At 43.2% G+C, this 19,346-nt stretch overlaps 1 protein-coding gene across 1 annotated transcript; it reads left to right on the top strand.

The window, feature by feature from the left end:
• The first annotated feature begins 1,369 nt into the window (after nt 1-1,369).
• CA2 (carbonic anhydrase 2) lies at nt 1,370-18,614 on the top strand. Its single transcript, XM_028736590.2, has 7 exons — nt 1,370-1,533; nt 2,855-3,052; nt 12,618-12,736; nt 13,842-13,934; nt 15,953-16,015; nt 16,631-16,786; nt 17,678-18,614. Exons 1-7 carry the CDS (start codon nt 1,506-1,508, stop codon nt 17,795-17,797), a joined length of 777 nt encoding a protein of 258 aa, XP_028592423.2. The 5' UTR covers nt 1,370-1,505; the 3' UTR covers nt 17,798-18,614.
• The last annotated feature ends 732 nt before the right edge of the window (nt 18,615-19,346 follow it).

Here is a 19,346-nt window from a genome sequence, read left to right as displayed (position 1 = left end):
GCAGTGGAAGTTCCTGGAGATTTATTCTACTGGCAAACTCTCTACCCACTTTCAAGGAGGCAAACCGCCGTCGCCAGGGGGGTGTCAGTGAACAAGGCTGGAAGTTTTGTTTCTTTCTTACTTTGTATTGTTGGCATCTCTCTCATGCTCCAGCTAGTAAGTAGGGCATCCTCAGGAGGGCTAGAAATGACACTTGGGGGGACGGGAAGAGGGCAAGCTGTCACCGATTCCACCCTTCTAACAAGTCTCTTAAAAAAAATAGTCTAATAATCTAAAAAAAAAAAAAGAGTCTCGCTCTTTCAATGGATTTTTGAAAACCTGATTTTTAAAAACGAACGCGAGGCGAAATCGGCGCACCAGGTGGGCCGCCTCTTGCCAGAGGCTTCAGCCACCGACTCCCACTTCTGTACTTCTAAACGTGCAGCCTCCCCTTCTGATCTGCAAGCAGACCGTCGGAAGGCGATCGGGGGGCGGGCGGAATCACTGGTTCCTGATCGCGAGTTCCGACAAACAGGGTCGTTGAAGGGCACAAGCGAAGGAAGCGATGCCCCGAAACGTCCCTGTCTCACCCCGCCCTCAAAGGCAACTTCAGGGCGCCGACTCTCCGCGGGGTCCCTCCGGGGCAGCCCGGCGACCCTACGCCCCTTCGCCCCCGTCTCGGGACTCGCCGCGTCTCCTCACATACCAGGCCGCCTCCGCGCGCCCCCTTTCCTTCCTTTCCTGTCCGCCTGGTTCCCCGCAGCGCGCGCGCGAACGCGTCCCAAGGTCAGCCCCGCGAGGGCTCTTCTTTCCCGCCTTCGAAGCATGGAGCTCCAGCGCGTGTGGGACGCGGAGTTGCGTGGCAGGGAGTCGCCGCGGCGGCGGCCCAGAGCCAGGAGGAAGGCCGCGGTCCGAAGGACGCGCGCGAGACTCCGCCACACACACACATACACCCCGCCACCCTCAAGCTACACACCGCCTTCCTCTTGCCCCGCGAGCGCCCACCCGCTCCTCCACGGCGGGCCTGAGGCGACCCTCGTTTGCGCAGCGCCGGCAGCTCCCGCCTGTGCCAGGCTCCGGCTTGGTGTGACGCGGCGCGGTGGCGGCGCCTGCCGCTACAGTGACGGAACAGGAGCCCCGGCGACCAGAGCGGCAGAGGCGGCGGCGGCGGCGGCGGCTCCTCCCGGGACCGTGTGAGGAGGCAACCGCGCGCGGCGCTTGCCTGGCAGCCGGCCACCTCCTCTCCCCACCCCCCGGCGGCTCTCGGAGCGCGCGCTCCGCTGGGAACCTCCTCCTCCTCCTCCTTCTCGTGCTCCTCCCTCGCTCACCTCAGCGATGTCCGCGAGGGGCATGGAGTTGGCCGGAGCCTATAAAAGCCCCTGACAAGAACCCCAGCGCCACCGCCAGCACCGGCAAGCGAGAGCAAGGCGCCACACAGCGCGCGAGCGGCAGCAGCAGCAGCACGAGCCACAGCAGACGACGACGAGGAGGAGGAACCCGGGCGCCGCTGAGCCATCACCATCACCATGTCTTGGGGTTACGGCAAGGACAACGGTGAGTCCCTCGCCACCAAGGAGGGTCGCCTTCGCCCACCTGACGCGGCGAGCCCGCGGCTGCTCCTGCTGCTCCTCCTGCTTGTTCCCCTGGCATTCGTGGCAAGTCCGGCGCGGCACCTGCTGCTGCCGTGCACGGACATCCCGAAGGGGAGCGCACTCCGCAGCCGCTCGGCGCTACCTGAGGCGGCTCTGCGGGGCTGCGCTTCCAGCCCGGGAAGGGGCTTTCAGGACAGAGCCTGTGTTTTGGTTTTTTTCAGGTTTCCCAGGCGAAACGGAGAGACTCCTTAGTCCGGCTCAGAAAGGGGCGCAACTCAGCGGCTGCGATCCATTAATGGATCCGCAGTTAGAGGTGCGATCTTTGATCCCATCAAAGGACGGCTCGTCCGAGCAGAGTTGCCAGCAGCAGGACATCTCTGGCTGAGGAAATGGGGAAGGCGAGGACCTCTAGGGGTCCCACCACAGGTGTTTGAGATGGAAGTGATGGGGAGCTCTAGGCAGACTCTTCCACGGCCACCTCGCTCTCCCTAGGACTGTCAGCCCCGTGTAGTGCGCCTAAGGTCCACTCTCCCATCTTCCACGCAAGGAGCCTGCCTGAAACTTCCTGCACACAAATGCTTTTTGCAACATGCAAGAGGGACAGGAATCCTTCCAATCCCCATCTGATTATTGGGGGCAATTTCACAAGTGTGACATAGGAACTAGGCTCCCCATGAATTAGGAGAGGTGGTAATCTGCATCTTAAGTGTGAGTGGTTGGCATAGGTCACCCACCCCCCACCTTCCATTCTTCCCCACATTTGGGAAATTGGATTGTGTGAGATGGGACGCTGCCGCAGCTGTATGGTGGGGATTTTGCCAGTCCAGTTCATCCAGAGGTGCTGCTTGTCATGCCCACGGAGCAGTGTGATTGCCAGGTGCTATAGCCACAAACTCATTTTCTTCAACCTGGAAATACAAAGTTGCTGCATTCCTTTCAGATCCCTCTCTGCCAGTTATTCCCTCCCTCCCACACACCAATTCCTAGATCCAGGCAAGCTTAGATCCAGGCTTACAAAACCTCCCTCATCCCACCAATTGCTCTGCAGCATGATCTGTCTCTGCCTGGTAGCTAAGGCTTCCAATTCCAGCTGGCCAAGAGATCATTTCATTCCTGCATTCAATATTGATGAGGCAAATGTTAAAGCCTCCCAGCTGCACTTAAGGCATTAAAGCCTCCATTGAGTTTTGCTCCTTTAAAAAAAAAATGAAAATCAGCCATGGCTCTGTAGTCTGCGGGTGTTTTACTCTTGTGCTTTCTTGCCTCTCTCTCTCTCTTTCTAGGACCTACTCACTGGCATGAGAACTTCCCCATTGCCAATGGAGAGCGGCAGTCCCCAATCAACATCCAACCGAAGTCTGCCAAGTATGATGCTTCCTTGAAGTCCCTGAATATCAGTTATGACCCATCTGCAGCCAAAAACATAGTGAACAATGGGCATTCCTTCAACGTGGAGTTTGATGACTCTGGTGACAAATGCGGTTAGTACTTGGTCACTTTTGGGGGCTTTTTAGACTTGAGGCTTTGCTGAAGAGGTAAGAAAGCAAAGGGATGGAAGGGACTCATGTTATCAAAGTTAGTTGATGTTAACTTTGCATAAGGGGGTGTTTTGCTACCTTTGTGATGCAAGTTAGTTTCCCAAAAGAGTCTTAACAGTGCAATCCTATACATGTGTACTCAAAAGAAAGTGTAGCTGTGTTCAGTGAGGCTTTACTCCCTAGTAAGCCTGTGTGGAATTGTAGCCTAAAACATCAGAACAAAACCTGACATAATTCAACAAGAGGAATATCTCTTCTCCCTTGTCCCTTTTAGCAGCTATGGAGTATTTAGCATGCATCTGCTTCCTTTTTATCAGTCCCGTTTTTCTTCCTTGCAAGGCAAATAGGAGTTAATTTGACAGACACAATTTCAGGGCAGGCGTGCGTGTTCTGATAACAATTTAGATTGGTGTATGCTCACCTCTGTTTCAAACAACATTAATACATAAAGGACCTTTGCAATGCAGCAGCACCCGTCCTGTGGAGTGCTGATGTGCAAAATATTTTCTAGGTACAAATCTTTTGAATTGGAATAACAGGCAGTTTTATAAGACAAGGGGTATCTGATATTCAGGGCTGGGTGGTGCCAGAGCTGTCCTAGGGGAGCTGACTGCGAATTACCTCCTAAAAGGATTTCCCTCTCATTTTAGCATTTTTTTCAATAGAAGCTGCAGTACATTCTTCCCACATCCCCACACAGTTCACTGGGGGCTAGTTAGTCATCCTTTTCAGCACCATCCTCTGTGCAGAGTCACGCCAAATTAAAAAACACACAGAAAAAACTCATTTTGTAAGTCCCTATTCTAAAGATAATTCCGTGATCATATGGACAATGCTGATGTTCCAAGCTTATGAGTAAGAGTGTGCATGCTTGGTTTTTAGTAATTTCTCCATCAGCTGCCTGTGCAGCAATTTTCACCTGCCTACAGTGACTGTGAATGAGCTTTTAAATGTAGGAAATGGTACTGCTGTAAAGACAGAAGCTGCTTGTTTCACTAGGCACTGGCTCCTTTAACTTGCTTGAGCAAGTAAGTGTCCTATTTTTCCCCCACGTTGGCAGTGTCATTGAGGGGACAAATTCAAAGAGCCCAGAGCAGCTTTGACTTGTGAGCTTTCCAAACAGTATTGCAAGCAACCATGTCACAGGCTGCAATCCAAGGCCTACTTCCTTTGATTTTTAATAGGACAACTCTGGGGGTAAAATGGCTGGTGGACTAGAGCCAGCACATGTACTTAAATCTGCAATACCCCATTTTACTATAAGTATTTACTAGAGGGGGAAGAAAGAGCCGAAGTAAATGTCAAACGAAATGCAGAATATCTTTCCAATAGTTTTTTAGTTCTGTCACACACCACTTCCTTGGTATCCAGTTTCCCGCAACAGACAGCAGTTGTAGCCAAAAGAAGTTAAAGGCACCCAGCACCTTACACTCAGTGAAGTCCACTATAAAAGTAAATGAAAAACATTTAAAAATAGAGACCTACTAAGTATTGAATTTAATTTTTGCATGGCTCATGCTTTCAATCTTTTTAGACTCATCCAGTTATCTGTCTGTGCACACTAGTTTTGCACACAGAAAGAGGAGTCTTCTCCAAAATCCTATAAGCCAAATTCTGCAATTGTGAAAATTCCATATATTGCTCTGGTTGAAAATATGGGGTTCTCTAGAATGTTACATCTTTGGTTTCAATTATTCTGGACAGTGAGAGAGAGAGAAAAAATAAAAGAGTACAATGGGCATATGGGGCTGGGTGATCAAATAATGAGGACAATGAATTGAGATCTGTGCTCCATACAGTTGCAATATTCAAAACGGCATTGGTTTCTAAACTTTAACTGTTAAAGTTTAATGGAAAGAGACACCTTTTCCCCACTTAACAGTAGGTTGCATATTAAATTTGTTCCTTAAAGAAAAGAGATACTAAGATTTTCAAAATTTTTACCAGATCTCTTTGCTAGTGAGCATAGTTGGCAACTCATTGTGACAGTGGTGATGCCACTGCCCACCTCCCCCCCCCCCGTAGTTCCACATTTCAGAATCCTTTGCTAGGAGTTTGTATTATTCATTGCTTAGGAGTTTGTATTATTCATTGGGTTTTAGAGTCCCTTTCAAGCTGGAGCAAGGCAGTGGGGGGGGGGGGCGGGTGTGAGGACTCACAACACCTCCAAACTCCAGGCTTCATACATCTAGCACGATGAAAGGCTTTTCTGTAGCATGTGTTTTTATAAAGTCCCTATGAAGCTGCAAATTGAAGGGATGTGTGGATGTTTTCAGATCCACTGGAAGAGTGGCTTAGCCAGAAAATACGGCACAGACATTGATCATTTTGATTCTGCAGCAGCCAGCAAGCCAGTCTCAGGCAGCTACAGCTTGCAGAGAGTGGGAGGGAGAAGTGGGAGGAGGACAGGGCTAGAGTTGAAATGCTCAAAGCAGCTCATCTGTGGACTGCAAGTACGCGGGTGGCAGGTGGGGGGGGGGAGCCGCCACAGCTATGTAGATTTAGCAGCAGGTGCCTCAGGTTTTCCTCAGGTTTTCAAAAGGCACAATGCATAACCAAATGAACCTGCATGCACACATAATTGTATTGATTATCTAAATTGAGTCTAAAGCTCAGAAGGGAATCCTTGTGTATTGCATGGTCTCAAACCCAATCCCTGCCATATCCAGTTCAAAGTCAGGTAGCAGTACTAGGAAAGACCTCTGCCTGTAACCTCACAAGAGCCTCTGCCAGTCAGAGAATGCGAAACTGGGTTAAAGACCTGACTCAGTATAAAGCAGTTTAACAAGTTAATAATCTGTTGTGAAATTAATTAGCCGTCCTGTTTATGTGACACACAAAAATACAACCATCCCGACTGGATTTCCCAAGCGACCTGTTTACAGATTTCCGGCACTGCAAATTTCACTGACTTCCCATTAAAAGCTTAGAGTTGTAGCCAACTAAGTCCTACTCCAAATAGGGCCATTAATTTCAAGCAGTCTAAGTCATGGCTATTGATTTCAGGGGGTCTTCTCTGGGTAGCGCTGACATTTGATATAACCCTCAGTAGAAAAAATAAAGTAAAATTGAAGTCCAGTCATGTCCATGTTCTTTTCAATGCATGATATTCTGTTATGCCCATGTACATTTTTATAGAATAGAGCAGTGTTTCCCAAACTTGGGTCTCCAGCTGTTTTTGGACTACAACTCCCATCATCTGTAGCTTGCAGGACCAGCATTCAGGGATGATGGGGATTGTAGTTCCAAAACAGCTGGAGACCCAATTTTGGGAAGCACTGGTATAGAGGAAGTCTTAAGGCATAAGCTATTTTGTAACTACACATATTAACCTGTTCACACACACACACACACACACACACACACACCATTTTACAAACTGCTAAAACACATGCTGTTGAATTACAACTCACATCCTCCTTGACAATTGGCCATGCTGACTTGGACAGATGAAAGTTGCAGTACATCAACATCTGGAGGGCCATAGGTTTCCCCCTACTGCTGCAAGGTGCACACACCCTGCATATTGAATGGCCTGCTGTATTTTTATTTTGGCCACCAAGCTTAAAATCTGCTGTTTAAAAATCCAGTCACTTCCTTATTGAAACATTTCATGTGCTGCACCTCTTTGGTGGAAGGGAAATTCTGTGGCTGTTTAATACTATATGATATTTTGACATTTTATAAAATGTGTTCTCTGGTGGCACATCCTGTTCTATGTTTATCTATTACAGAATCCTCCAAATTCTGTCAGTCATAAAGCGACTATTCTGTACATGATAGCCACTATTGATCCTAACAGAAAATGGAAGTGTAGGACAGCTTTAGGAACCAGACTCTCTGTTGGTGCAATAAGGGAATTCCAGAAAATTAGTTATCACTGCAGTTCTTATTGCATACACTCATCTGCTCAGTTCTGTTACATTTGATGGGCAGGATTTGGCAGTTGGCCATTTATAGCACACCCATAACATTTAATGATCACTAGTACAGCTTCAGAAATGTCATAAGTCCCCGGACAGCAGAAAATCAATTCAGCACATACATTTGTTGAAAGACTTTGACAAAAGGGTCCAATTTCCCCCTTGGGATTACATTTGGGATTTTGATTTGTATGCTGTTTTTGTGAAACATGTTTTCTGCAAACCTAAGCTCCCTTTGCAATCATTTGTGCAGTTTTGTCAGTTTTCTCTGTCCCCACTCCCATGGCTGCAGTTCGTTTGCCTGTATCTGGTGGCAGCACCTTTGCCAAACTAGTAAATGCTCCGAAAGTGCATAAACAATCCCTTGCAAAATGTTCAGACTTCAGACTGTTTTTATAGGCCAGCTATAGGATCCACATCTAAATGTGAGCTCTACAGCCCAATCACAGCCTGATTGCAATGATGTATTGGGATTTTAGAATTATGCTGGGACCATATTAGCATAACTGGGTTGTTTAATTGTTGTTTTATGGACCTGCCCTGTATGGACATCAGTAGTAACCACTACATGCAGCAGAAAAGGTTTGCAGAATTAACCTCTTGACATTAGAATGAATAAGCTTTCCTCTTGGCTCAGCACATTTGGTACTGAAGTAGATTTTGCTGAAACAAATACTAGCTAATCACACAGTTCTATCAAAAGGCCCCTATGTGTACAGAAGCAGGAGACATCTGGGTGGGAAAATACCCTGCATCTTTTGTGTTTAAATTTGTATTTGGTCCTTCATCCAAAAAAATCACACAGTGGTTCACAACAGCTAGTAGTGTGGGTGGCTTGCTTAGTTCTGCTCTCAGTTCAGAGGCACCTGAGGGTTGCTACAGCAGCCTATTTGCCCACTACTGAATTCACAGAGTCTTGACTTCTCTGTGGGGGGGTTCAAGTGCAGGAAAGTGCTCCCCCCCCCCGCTGATCATCTGTTCAGTGGCAGAAATGAGTGGCTTGCTTGCTCATAGATCTCTGAATCCAATTCTGAATCCGTTCTTCCTCTGCAGTCATGTAAAAAAATGTTCATTTACACCACAGGCTTATGCACACTGACATGGGAGTAAATCTAAGTGGGTCTTATTCTGAGTAAACACGCACAGGATTGCCCTGTACATCTGTTGGATCATGCCAGAGCCATTCCAACAAGTAGATCACCCCAAAAATTGTTTACCGGAACATTGCAGTTGGCATCAGTCTCTGAACTGGTGATGCTCAGAAATAAAGGCGTTTCATCAGCAATTTAAAGTTTCGGGAGTTTTAAAGCCTGTTGTGAGAAAATATCCAGACCACCACTATTACAAAGACACAGCCAAGTGTGATGAACACCTGAATAATGCAGTTATAGAAAAGGAAGAGGATGTTAGAAAGGAATAATGTAAAGAGAGCATTTATAACCAGTTTGGAACCTTTTGATTAATAAGCTGTGAAATCCATAGTAAATTAATTAATTTCTGACTGAGCATGCTTCTGGAAACCAAGATTCCATCGCTAGTGAATTTGTTTTAATGTAGTGGCATAAACCGAGCTAAAGTTGATGACAGTTAATAAAGAACTTATATATGGTTTTTAATAATAAACAAAATAGAAAATAATCTTTCCCTCCTGACATGCCTTCTTGTAGAATGTTCTTTGTAGAAAGTCGGTGCTCTTAAAAGCAGGCGAAATACTGAAAGCTATGATTGCATAGCTTCATAGATATAAATTATCTTTCATGGAGGATGAGTAATAAAACATGAAAAGCTGAAAACTCTTTGAAATTGACATGTCTATAATGTAATGCAGTACTGCGGTCACAGAATCATAATTCATTTTAAGAGCAAATGGGTGAACTGGCAAACTTGCTTGTTGTTTAGCAAAGGATTAGCACAATATAAAATGTTACATGCCACCCCCAATCTCTGAGCGGTGTGAGATTCCAGAGGTTCCAGTTGTGCTTAACCAGGATTGGTTATCATTATCTAGCCCACAGCTCAGTTAATCTCATACTTATATGGATTAATTTATTTAACATGTATGTATGTATGTATGTATGTATGTATGTATGTATTGAAGCAGGTTAATTCCTCCTTGTATAATGAATACTGTATTTCAAAACATTTTAAGGTTTTTTTGCTCATTCTGATACAGTTTTATTTGTCCAGTTTTAGTATATATTATTTAATCATTATGCTTAATATTCATAACCGAAGCATATAAAGATTCAGGAAAAAAAAGTCTGCTATCACTGAAAGACACCTCTTCTAGCTCTAAAGTAGGCAGCTGGAAAAACCTTGATATGGCAGAAGTTTTGTTTTGAAGTGATATCTCAAAAAATTATGAAACAACTCCCAAAATATCCAATGTATGCACACATTCACAATTTGCCAGCAGTTGAGCCTCACCCTGGCTGAACTTTTTGATACAGACTGTGGGTGACAACCAGAGGGAGACCACCTTTCTATAAGGACACTTTTCCACCCTGTTTTTCAAATGTCTCTTCATGCCATAAATAGTGGCTTCTATTATAGACAACTTCCTCACTGGGGTTGGGATGGGTGGTTGAGAATCGAGGATCATCAAGAGAAATGGCCCTCTTAAACAGCAAGAGTTCCCCCAGACTTTTCCCCTCAGTTTCTTAGTCTCAGTATTCCTTAGAATAAATAGACAGCTTTTGCATATTTGTTTTCATTTTTAATGGTATTGAGCAAAATAATAATAATAATTCATGCTTTTCTATTTGTTATTATTTAAATTTTCTAATTGTTTTGAGCATAATGATAATACTCTGCTTTTCCATCTGGAAAAACATTTAAATACAAATAAATTTCATACTAAGGCAACATTGAATAATAGAACATTTCCAACACAGAATGTAATTCTAGGCATATTTATTTGGAAGAAGTCCCACTCAAATCAATAGGATTTGCTTCAGAGTTGACCAAACTGCGGGAGGCAGTGGAAGACAGGAGTGCCTGGTGTGCTCTGGTCCATGGGGTCGCAAAGAGTCGGACACGACTAAATGACTAAACAACAACAACAAATATAATCTGGAGGAGAAGATTAATTTTCCCCCTCTTTCTGTCCTCCTTCCTTTTCCCCTTACCTACCATGTCTAGGAACAACACATACAAGTAGAAATAAAGTAGATGTCCGTGAATGTATGTACCTATTTGCCCAATAATAGTACTCAAAGATTGCCTCTCCCCATATGAACCAATCCAGACTCTGCATTTAAACTATGAGGTCCATCCTTGTGTGCCTCCTCTACCAGAGGCCCAGATGGTGGCAACAGACCTTTTCTGCCCCCCATTTGTGGAATGCTCTCTCTGGGAGGTTTGCCTGGTGCCTTCATGATACATCTATAGGCGCTAGGTGAAAATGTTCCTCTTCAGCCATCTCTTTGGCTGATTAATATCACACAGCCATTCAAATATGTTTGTGGGAGGGGAGGTTATTGTTTTGTGAACCACCCTGAGATCTTCAGATGAAGGGAGTTATCTAAATAAAATAAATAAAATAATAATAATATATGTGTAAACTCTTAACAGCTTAATAGGATTATTTCACACACTCCAAAAATAGCACTTATGTGTCACAAACTACATGTGGGTCATAGGTGGGACACATCTGCCAAGTCCTGTGACTACTACAGTTTGTGCAGTTTGACAAAGTTCCATGGTTTGTTGTGTTTGATGAAGCAAATGTACCATTTTTGCTACTTTTTTTTTTAAGAGTTGGGAAGTCATAAACTTGTTTATATATTCAACACGAAAGGTTCCTTTTGCTTCATCAACATACATGCAGGTTTGGGGTGAGTGTGTTTGTGTGTGAAGTTAACCAGAAGTGATACCAGTGCAAAACACCAATGCATATGAAGTAACCCTAAGTCCCTTGTGTCATATGAGGACTTGAGATACCCAGGAATAGCAATGGGTCTTTAAATAGGAGTAGACTTTCTTCAGGGCTTCAAGCTCTCCTGGCAAGTTCATTTAGGGCAAGTCCTAATCGCTGACAAACAATCAACACCAAGTATGTGCAAATAAGGGCCATTTCAAGAAAGTTGGGTGTGCTGCTGCTTTTCTGAAAGTTATCTCCTTTTGCTAAACCTTCTGGTGCTATCAAAAACCCCAGCTGACTTCACCCTGGGACACCCTACAGCTATTTATCAGGTTTTAAAAAAAATCAACACTGCTAAAAAGTTTTTTAGGGTGAAAGAAGGTACTCTCATGACTCTCTAAATGTGTTCTATATATGTGTTCTGAACCAGGACATTTGTGTAGCCATTCAGAATGTGCCACTCAGTTTGTACAGAACCAAGTCAAAAATATATCTAAATATAGAAAGCATGGTTATGAGAGATAATGTTTTAAAAATATGCAGCCTCCCAAAATACGGCATTCTGCTGCTAGATAGTGATTAGAACTTTGCCCCAATTGAACTCGTCAATAATGGCTTGTGGGTTAGTCGGGGACAACATGGCCTAATCCTTTAAAATCCTTATTAGTTTGTCTCATGTCAGCAGTAGTACAGTACATTCAGGCATGGGATTATTTGTCTGGTGGGGGAGGCGGTTCAACCCATACATAATGAACTGTGCATGCATTTTATACTATAGCCCTGTATAGGAACTTAAAAAGGTGTCTTACTGTAAGTCAGACAATTGACCCATCTAGCTTAGTTTAATTTTACCAAACAGAAAAAGGCAAAATATGGCTGATAACCTCTGCAGAGTTAAAACTATGTGTGCTCATGCTGGGAAAGCTTCGTTTTTTTATTATTGAAAAAAGCACATTTAAGGCACCTCTCTCTGTCTCTATCCAGAATTTGTATGAGCTCAGTGCAAGCAGGGAGGGAGGCCTTCTGTTTCCACTGATTCTTCTTACCAGTGGCAGGTCCAGAGCATCACTGAGCAGCAGGACGCATCCCCAAAAGCAGCAGAACTGACTTCCCATCTAAAAGCAGGGGTGGGGAACCTGTAATCCTCCAGATCTTGTTCGATTCCAGTTTCTATATTCCCTAGCTGCTGGCCATGCTGGCTGGGGCTGATGGATATCGGAGTCCGATAACATTGGGATGGCCAAAGTTTCCCCAGCGCTGATCTAAAATGATGGGGAAGGGGAGAGACCCTAGAGATCTCTCAGTCCATAGTCTATAATGGCTTAACTGCACTACTTGCAGGAAGCTCAGTGAATTCACACATACATTATCTGCCTTCTATCCAATCTTCATGTTTGCCTTTCCAAGTCTAATGTTTTGTTATTGTGCCTTTAATATTTCTCATGTAACCCCCCCCCCTTTATATTGAATTCCACCTTCCTTGGCTTGACTGCTTTCTTTTTAATTGTGGAAATCAAGTTTTATATTATGAGCTGGGTGCATTTTTTATCCTTATTATTCACCTCAGGGGTGATCTGTAGAAGTCATGTTTTTATACATTTTTTTTAATGATGTTGTAGTTTTTATTTCTGTTATGTAAGCTACCTTGAAATGGCAAGGTATTTTAAGTCAATAAATTAATAAAATGTTGTAAATATAGCTATTTCTTTCTTTTCACTTGCAGTGCTGAAAGGTGGTCCAGTTGAGGGAACTTACAAGCTGCTTCAGTTCCACATTCATTGGGGTTCCTGTGAAGGCCAAGGCTCTGAACACACTGTGGATGGGGTGAAATATGATGCTGAGGTAAGGCCCTGTTCTTCCTCTTCTCAGGGCTTCCTTGGGTCATTCCATACCAAGTGAAATTTCAAACCCACATAACTCACAAGCGGGATTAGATTCTTTTAAAAAATGAAATTTTATATTTACACTTAGTTTCGATCATTCAACAGGTGTACAAAATATTAATAAAATTGGATGACATGAGGTACAAAAGTTGGATCACTTGATATGGAATGATCCCCCCTTCTGGGTATGTCAGGTATTCGAAAAGATCCTGAAACTGTTGATAAAAGCAGGTCTCAAGGATAGACATAGTGGCATCTTCTGATCAAAGAAAAGCTTCTAAAATTTGATGGCAGGTGGGATTATTTAAACATCAAATTTATTGAGTATGTGAACTCCCAACCATTTTGATATGAAGCATATGAAGGTCACCTGGGGGCAAGGTGCAAGTTTTTCACATGGTGGCTCCAGTCCTTTCATGAGATGTTTTTAATCCAGGCCTTCCTCCAAGAAGCTAAAGGCAGAAGACATATTCCCTGACTCCACCATTTTATCCTCACAAAAACCTGGTAAGGCAGACAGTGACAGGCCCAAGACCTCTCCTTTGAGCTTCATGGCCAAATGGGAATTTGAATCCACGTCTCCCTGGTTTTATTCCAGCAATCTAAACCCTACACCACACTGGTTGTCAGTAGTGGTATTATGGCACTCCACCTGCAGAGAAGCTTACCATTGCTTGCCTTTCCTCACTGCTTGGACTCAAGCTACTGAATTACCTACTGACTTAAAAGAAATATATAATAGATCTCAATCAAGCAGGGCTCCTGCTAAAGGCCACAGGGATTTTTCAGAATATGTGCTTCAGGATATGGCAGAATGTTTGCATTTAGGAAATTGTTTGAGTGGGTGTAAAATGCCAGCATGAGAGCACAGCTCTGATATCTATGTTTGCCTTTCTCAGTGAATGAAAAGCGCAAATCAATGGCTGAACAAGTTTTCAGTAGCTTTTTGTCTCGACCATAAAAGGACGTGTTAATGTTTAGTATAGGAATTATCTTGGTTCTTCAGTTTGAGAGAAGGCCTTTCTGATAGGTCACTTCATTTCTGCATTTTTCTTTGGCTCCAGCTTCATTTGGTTCATTGGAACACAAAGTATGGTAGCTCTGGTGAAGCTGTGAAACATCCTGATGGTCTGGCTGTTGTGGGCGTGTTTTTGAAGGTTAGTACCATTATGTCCTCTTTTGCTATCATTGCTGGCTTTGCAAGAGAACATTTTGTACAATGTGATTTACGCCTCCAGCAGAAGTTGAATTTTCTGTTCACAGGCATTCAAGGTGGCTTTGTGATACCGTGTTCCCTTTATTTTAGTCCTGTGAGAACTGATCAAGTGTGTTTTTTTTAATAATAATAATAATAATAATAAAAATCACAGCATCTTAGAAGTAGAAGGGTCCAAAAAGCTCCAAAAAGCCACGTAAAACCAACCTCCTTCTATAACACAGAACCATTATCTGCTAGCAAACATTACAAATCAGTCAACCCAACCCACCCATAGAAAGCCCCAAGATAAGTTATAGTGCAGAAAGTTGCTTGCAGAGCAAATACGTCCAGGTGACTCATGCAAGTGAGCCAAACCACATGCTGCGTAAATGTCAAGCAGCTTCAGTTTGTACTGATAAGTCTTAAAAAGCTAAAATGATTGGGGCCCAAATATTAAGTATACAGAGCAGTTTCCTACACCGGGTCAGCTTTAACATTAGGCAGAGTGAAGCGCTGGGGTGCACTGCTCTGCTCATGTGACAAGCCACAGCCGCTTCACTGCAGTGTTTGAGTGGGCAGGAGGTGGGTGCCAAGTGGACCAGTGAGCAAGTGGCTGTCAGGTATTGGAAAGCAGAGCTATTTGTGACAGCCAATCATCCCTCACCCTCTAAGCTAGTCTGCTGTCCTCTGGTGTAGCAGAGGATGCGAGTGTTGAACTTTCACTCTAGTTGACCCAATGCTTGGTGCTATTTTGCCTTTGCTTCAGGGAACAAAATGTCTTGACCTGGCTCTGTTCTTACACATTTTGTAGCTAGGTTATACATATACCTGGTTATAAAATGCACACACGTACTCAGACTGAATCAGTTCTATAGTGCGTACATGTGCTTGGTGTTTCCTCTTTCCTTCTGGTGGTTCCCTCACTGCGAGAAGTGAGGTTACAGGAACCAGACAGAGGGCCTTCTTGGTGGTGGCACCCACCTTGTGGAATGCCCTCCCATCAGATGTCAAGGAAATAAACAACTATCTGACTTATTGAAGTTATGTGAAGGCAGCCCTGTTTAGGGAAGTTTTTAATGTTTGATGTTTTATTCTGTTTCAGTATTCTGTTGGGAGCCGCCCAGAGTGGCTGGAGAAACCCAGCCAGATGGGTGGGGTATAAAATCAATCAATCAATCAATCAATCAATCAATCATATTTATTGTTAAAGTGATAGCCAGGATAGTTTTCACCTATTTGAAAGGCAAAACAGCAAATGATGCTTTAGCCTTCACATCTTGTGGCAGTGTACTTTCATTCTTTATGGTGTACACATTAGGTGTCTGTATATGAAACAGTGAACCAAGGCGCTCTGGCTTGGAGCAAAAATCCAGAGAAATAAATTAGATTTTCCTTCATGTGGATATATACTTAAGGCATTAGGTTGTAAAATACTCAGCTTTTAAAACAATGCTAACTGATTGGTTCCCTTACCAAATGAAGATAGTGAAAGACAGTTAAATTTTTACTGTGAAAGATGACAGGATAATCGGGATTAACTCTCTCATTAATATGTAACCTTTGAATGCAAGATGACCTTGTTTGGAGCACTGCGTTTGTTTAAAATTCAATCAGTAAATGTAAGAGAGCCTTCTCTGTGGTAGATCCTCGCTCTTGGAATTCCCTCCCCAGGGAGACAACCTTATTATCTTTTAGGTTCCCTTCAAAAATATTTATTTCTGTTTCCCCAGGCTTTTAAGAAATGGGAATGTAAGCATTTTTAATTTAGAGCAATTTGATTTTACTGTTTAGATGAATTGTTGATGTTTTAACTTGTTATGTTAGTTGGTATCCTTTATAATATTGTTAAAATGTACTTTTTTGTTTCTTACTACTCTCTTAGTAACATAAATTTATGCTGAGCTGTGAGGTGTAAATGATATAAATACATATGCATTCGTGCACATAACCTTTTCTTTACACCTTTTTATATCACAGGTAGGAAGTGCCTGTCCTGGAATACAGAAAGTTGTTGATGCTCTGGACACCATTAAACACAAGGTAAAGCTTCTGCCTTTCTGGCAGCTAAGAATGACTGCACTGCAGTTTCCTGCATTCTTCTTTCAAAGAACAAAATTGCAAGGGAATTCCAAAGGGATTGCTTTTAGCTTCTCATTCCATCTATTCTACCTGGGCAATTATTCTTCAATAATCTTTTGTCAGTAAGAGACCAGAAAAAAAAAATGCTGCTTTCAAATGCACTTTGGTTTCTCCAGCATTTTGAAAGATTCTGCTCATCTGGTGCAGTGGGGGGGGGGGGCGGGGGGCTGAAAAGGAAAATGCATCCTCCTCCCCTTGCTCAGTTGCTTTGCATAGTCCCATATTATCACCGATTGCTCTAAGGAGAGCAGGTTTACCCTCACTTAGATTGCACCACTTTTTAGCGTGCAGCTTTTGAATGCAAGACCACCTTGTTTGAAGCAATGCCAGACCTCCCTGCATCTCCTCCCCGCCCCCCCTCCAGCCCCCCCTCCAGCTCCATCATAGTTATACACTTGTGGAAAGAAATACACAGCTATCCTTGGCATGCTACGGAATTACAGGCAAAGTGTGTTTTCACATCATCTACTCACTACTGCATCGGACTGCTTTATCAAAGAGTTTTATCTGTTCTAGGGCAAACAGGCTGCCTTCACAAACTTTGATCCAACCGGTCTGCTTCCTGCCTCCCGTGATTTCTGGACCTACCCAGGATCACTGACCACTCCTCCTCTGCTTGAATGTGTCATCTGGATTGTTCTGAAGGAGCCCGTGACTGTCAGCAAGGAACAGGTGAATAAATTCCCCCGCCCCCCCCTTTTTTGCTGCAAAAAGCATATTAATCTCTCATATGGCATGGCCATTCTCGCATTTGCATAAACAATTTCCATTCACTTGTGTCTGTTCATAGACATAACACCCTCAATCAGTTAAATGAAATGAGGGATATTTCCAACCAGCACAACTCGCACTGATTTATAAGTACATTCGCCACATCACACATGAAAGAGCTTCACATATGGATGAGTGCTGCATAATGAAATCCACTCATTGTCCTGGAATTTGGAATTAGATCTGAAGAAGTGAATAAATCACACATAGGGGATCTGAAAGGTCTCTCTCCAATTTCTGTGTTACAACTGAATACATCCCGTACACATAGAGGTTAAGCAAAGACGGTCTCTTTTGAAAAGCATATTTCTGGGTGAAGTTGGGTGTATGCGGAAGTATTGTAATGCATGGATTAAGACACAGAACTACTGTGGCAGAACTATGTTTTGCCTATTTATTCTACTTATAGCCTACCTTTCCTCCAAGGCACTCATGGTTTCTCTTCCTTTTCCATTTAATCATCACATCAACCCTGTGAAGTAGGTTAAGCTGAGAGTGTAAAGATCATCCCAAATCCTGAGAGTTTCAATAGGGTATCCTGAAAGCCTGTGTGGACTTGGATGTGGGAGACCAGAGTCGAATGACCAGTTGGCCATGAAGCTCACTGGGTGACCTTGGGTCAGTCACTGCCTCTCAGCTTAACCTACCTCACAGGGATTAAAATATGGAGGGAGAGAACCACGTACTCCACCTTGAGCTCCTTGGAGAAAAAGGTGGGATATAAACGTGACAGATAAATGAATAAAAATTAATTGGAAGCTGACACCTGCTTCTTCCTTTTCTCTTCTCCAGATGGACAAGCTCCGCTGCCTTTGCTTCAGTTGCGAGGGCGAGTCCCACTGTGCCATGGTGGACAACTGGCGCCCTTGCCAGCCCTTGAAGACCAGGGAAGTTAGAGCCTCATTCCAATAAGCTGTGCCCATTAAACATTGCTGTGTCCTTGAGGGTTGAGTTATTTTCCGCTAAGCACAAATCAAACTACTGCCATATACATGCACTGGCAACATCTCTCTTCTCCCCCAAACCCCAGTGCTTTCTGCCTATCATCTTCTGATGTTTCTAATAATGAAGGCCATAAAGTGTGGTTGTGTTTGCGGCATGTTTGCAGTGTGTATGCCAGGCTAAAGAGGGCAGGGATGGGGAATCATGGTGTGATGCTTGATGAGAATTACTGTGATTTTTTATTTTTTGGTGCTGAGGCTGTAATAGGAGATCTTCATTTGGCAGCTTGCCAAAGGATAGGATGATAAGCAACAGAAAAAAATAAGCCATTTTTTTAAATTTTAAAAAATATATAACCTCATGGAACATATGAGGTTAAACGTACTCAGTAACTTGAATCTTTCATGGAAGCACAGGAATGCAATCTAATATGAACATTTTACATCTGATTTAGGAGAATACGTTGTAGCAACATAGGCATTGTAATGCAAAATTAGGACTGAGTTCTTAGCTTTTTAAAAAAGTTTGAAGTGTAAATATTTTAATTGTTTTACATTTTTAGCCATAAATCTGAATCATGTCTTAATGTTAGTGTTATTTTATTTTTTTAATTACAAAAATGTCAACTGAGCTAAATTAAGTACTATTATGTGTAAAAATTGTTGATACCATAGCTATAATACAGAGTATTGTTCCACTGAAAAATAATAATGTCATAATTTAAAAAAAGAAATTAATATTGTATTTTAGATACCTTCGCTAATAAATAAAGAAATATATATATATACTTATGTTTCTGTTCTCAGTCATTTATTGCAATGGGAGAAAAGAGGATGCAACATAAAAACTCTTGAAATTTCAATCTAGGAAGAAATTACAAGATTTTGGCTTTGAAAAACAACAAGAGTCTTGCAGCACTTTAAATCGAACTTAATCTGCAATACATTTGTTAGCTTCAGATAGCATTACAAAACTCTTTGCTGGTTTTGTTGCAACAGAAAGTCTATGTCTATTACTTTTGGTACATTCTATTGAACTAAAATGAGTAGTATTTACAAGTATTTAATAGCATATAATTGCAGAGAGTAGCCTTGGTCAAGAGGGCCTTGTCCACAGAAACAAACTGTCAGTAAGTATTTCTGCTGCTGAATAGATATTGGTACCAATCACTTCCCTCTGCCCTCCTGTAACATTCATCTCATCAAATCCTTCCCTGTACCCTCTTGCACCCATGCCCTTCCAGTTCTGGTTACCATATCTCCGCATCATTATTCCTCCTCTGCCACATAATTGGTCTTTCTCCTCGGTTTCCCCCCGCATTCAGTGATTTCACTCTCACTTTTCATAAACACATCCCTTGACCCATCTTCCTTTACAACTATCTCCCCAGCTCTCTTGACCCCCAGAGTTCTGAAGCATGCTGCCTACTCCATCAACTCTCCAGACCATCAGAAGCCCCCTCCAACTTTCAACACCCTACAATCTGTTTTGCATCACTTACATGCCAGTGAAACTGCCC

Source organism: Podarcis muralis, chromosome 8 (assembly GCF_964188315.1).
Source record: "Podarcis muralis chromosome 8, rPodMur119.hap1.1, whole genome shotgun sequence".
NCBI lineage: Eukaryota > Metazoa > Chordata > Lepidosauria > Squamata > Lacertidae > Podarcis > Podarcis muralis.
This window is presented reverse-complemented; position numbering and strand designations above follow the sequence as displayed.

What these genes read in the sequence shown, in the direction of transcription:
- CA2 (XM_028736590.2), top strand. Translation starts at nt 1,506, where the DNA reads ATGTCTTGGGGTTACGGCAAGGACAACG. An exon ending in GGGTGAAATATGATGCTGAG is followed by an intron (nt 12,737 to 13,841) that starts GTAAGGCCCTGT and finishes CTTTGGCTCCAG; the next exon opens with CTTCATTTGGTTCATTGGAA. An exon ending in TTGTGGGCGTGTTTTTGAAG is followed by an intron (nt 13,935 to 15,952) that starts GTTAGTACCATT and finishes TTTATATCACAG; the next exon opens with GTAGGAAGTGCCTGTCCTGG.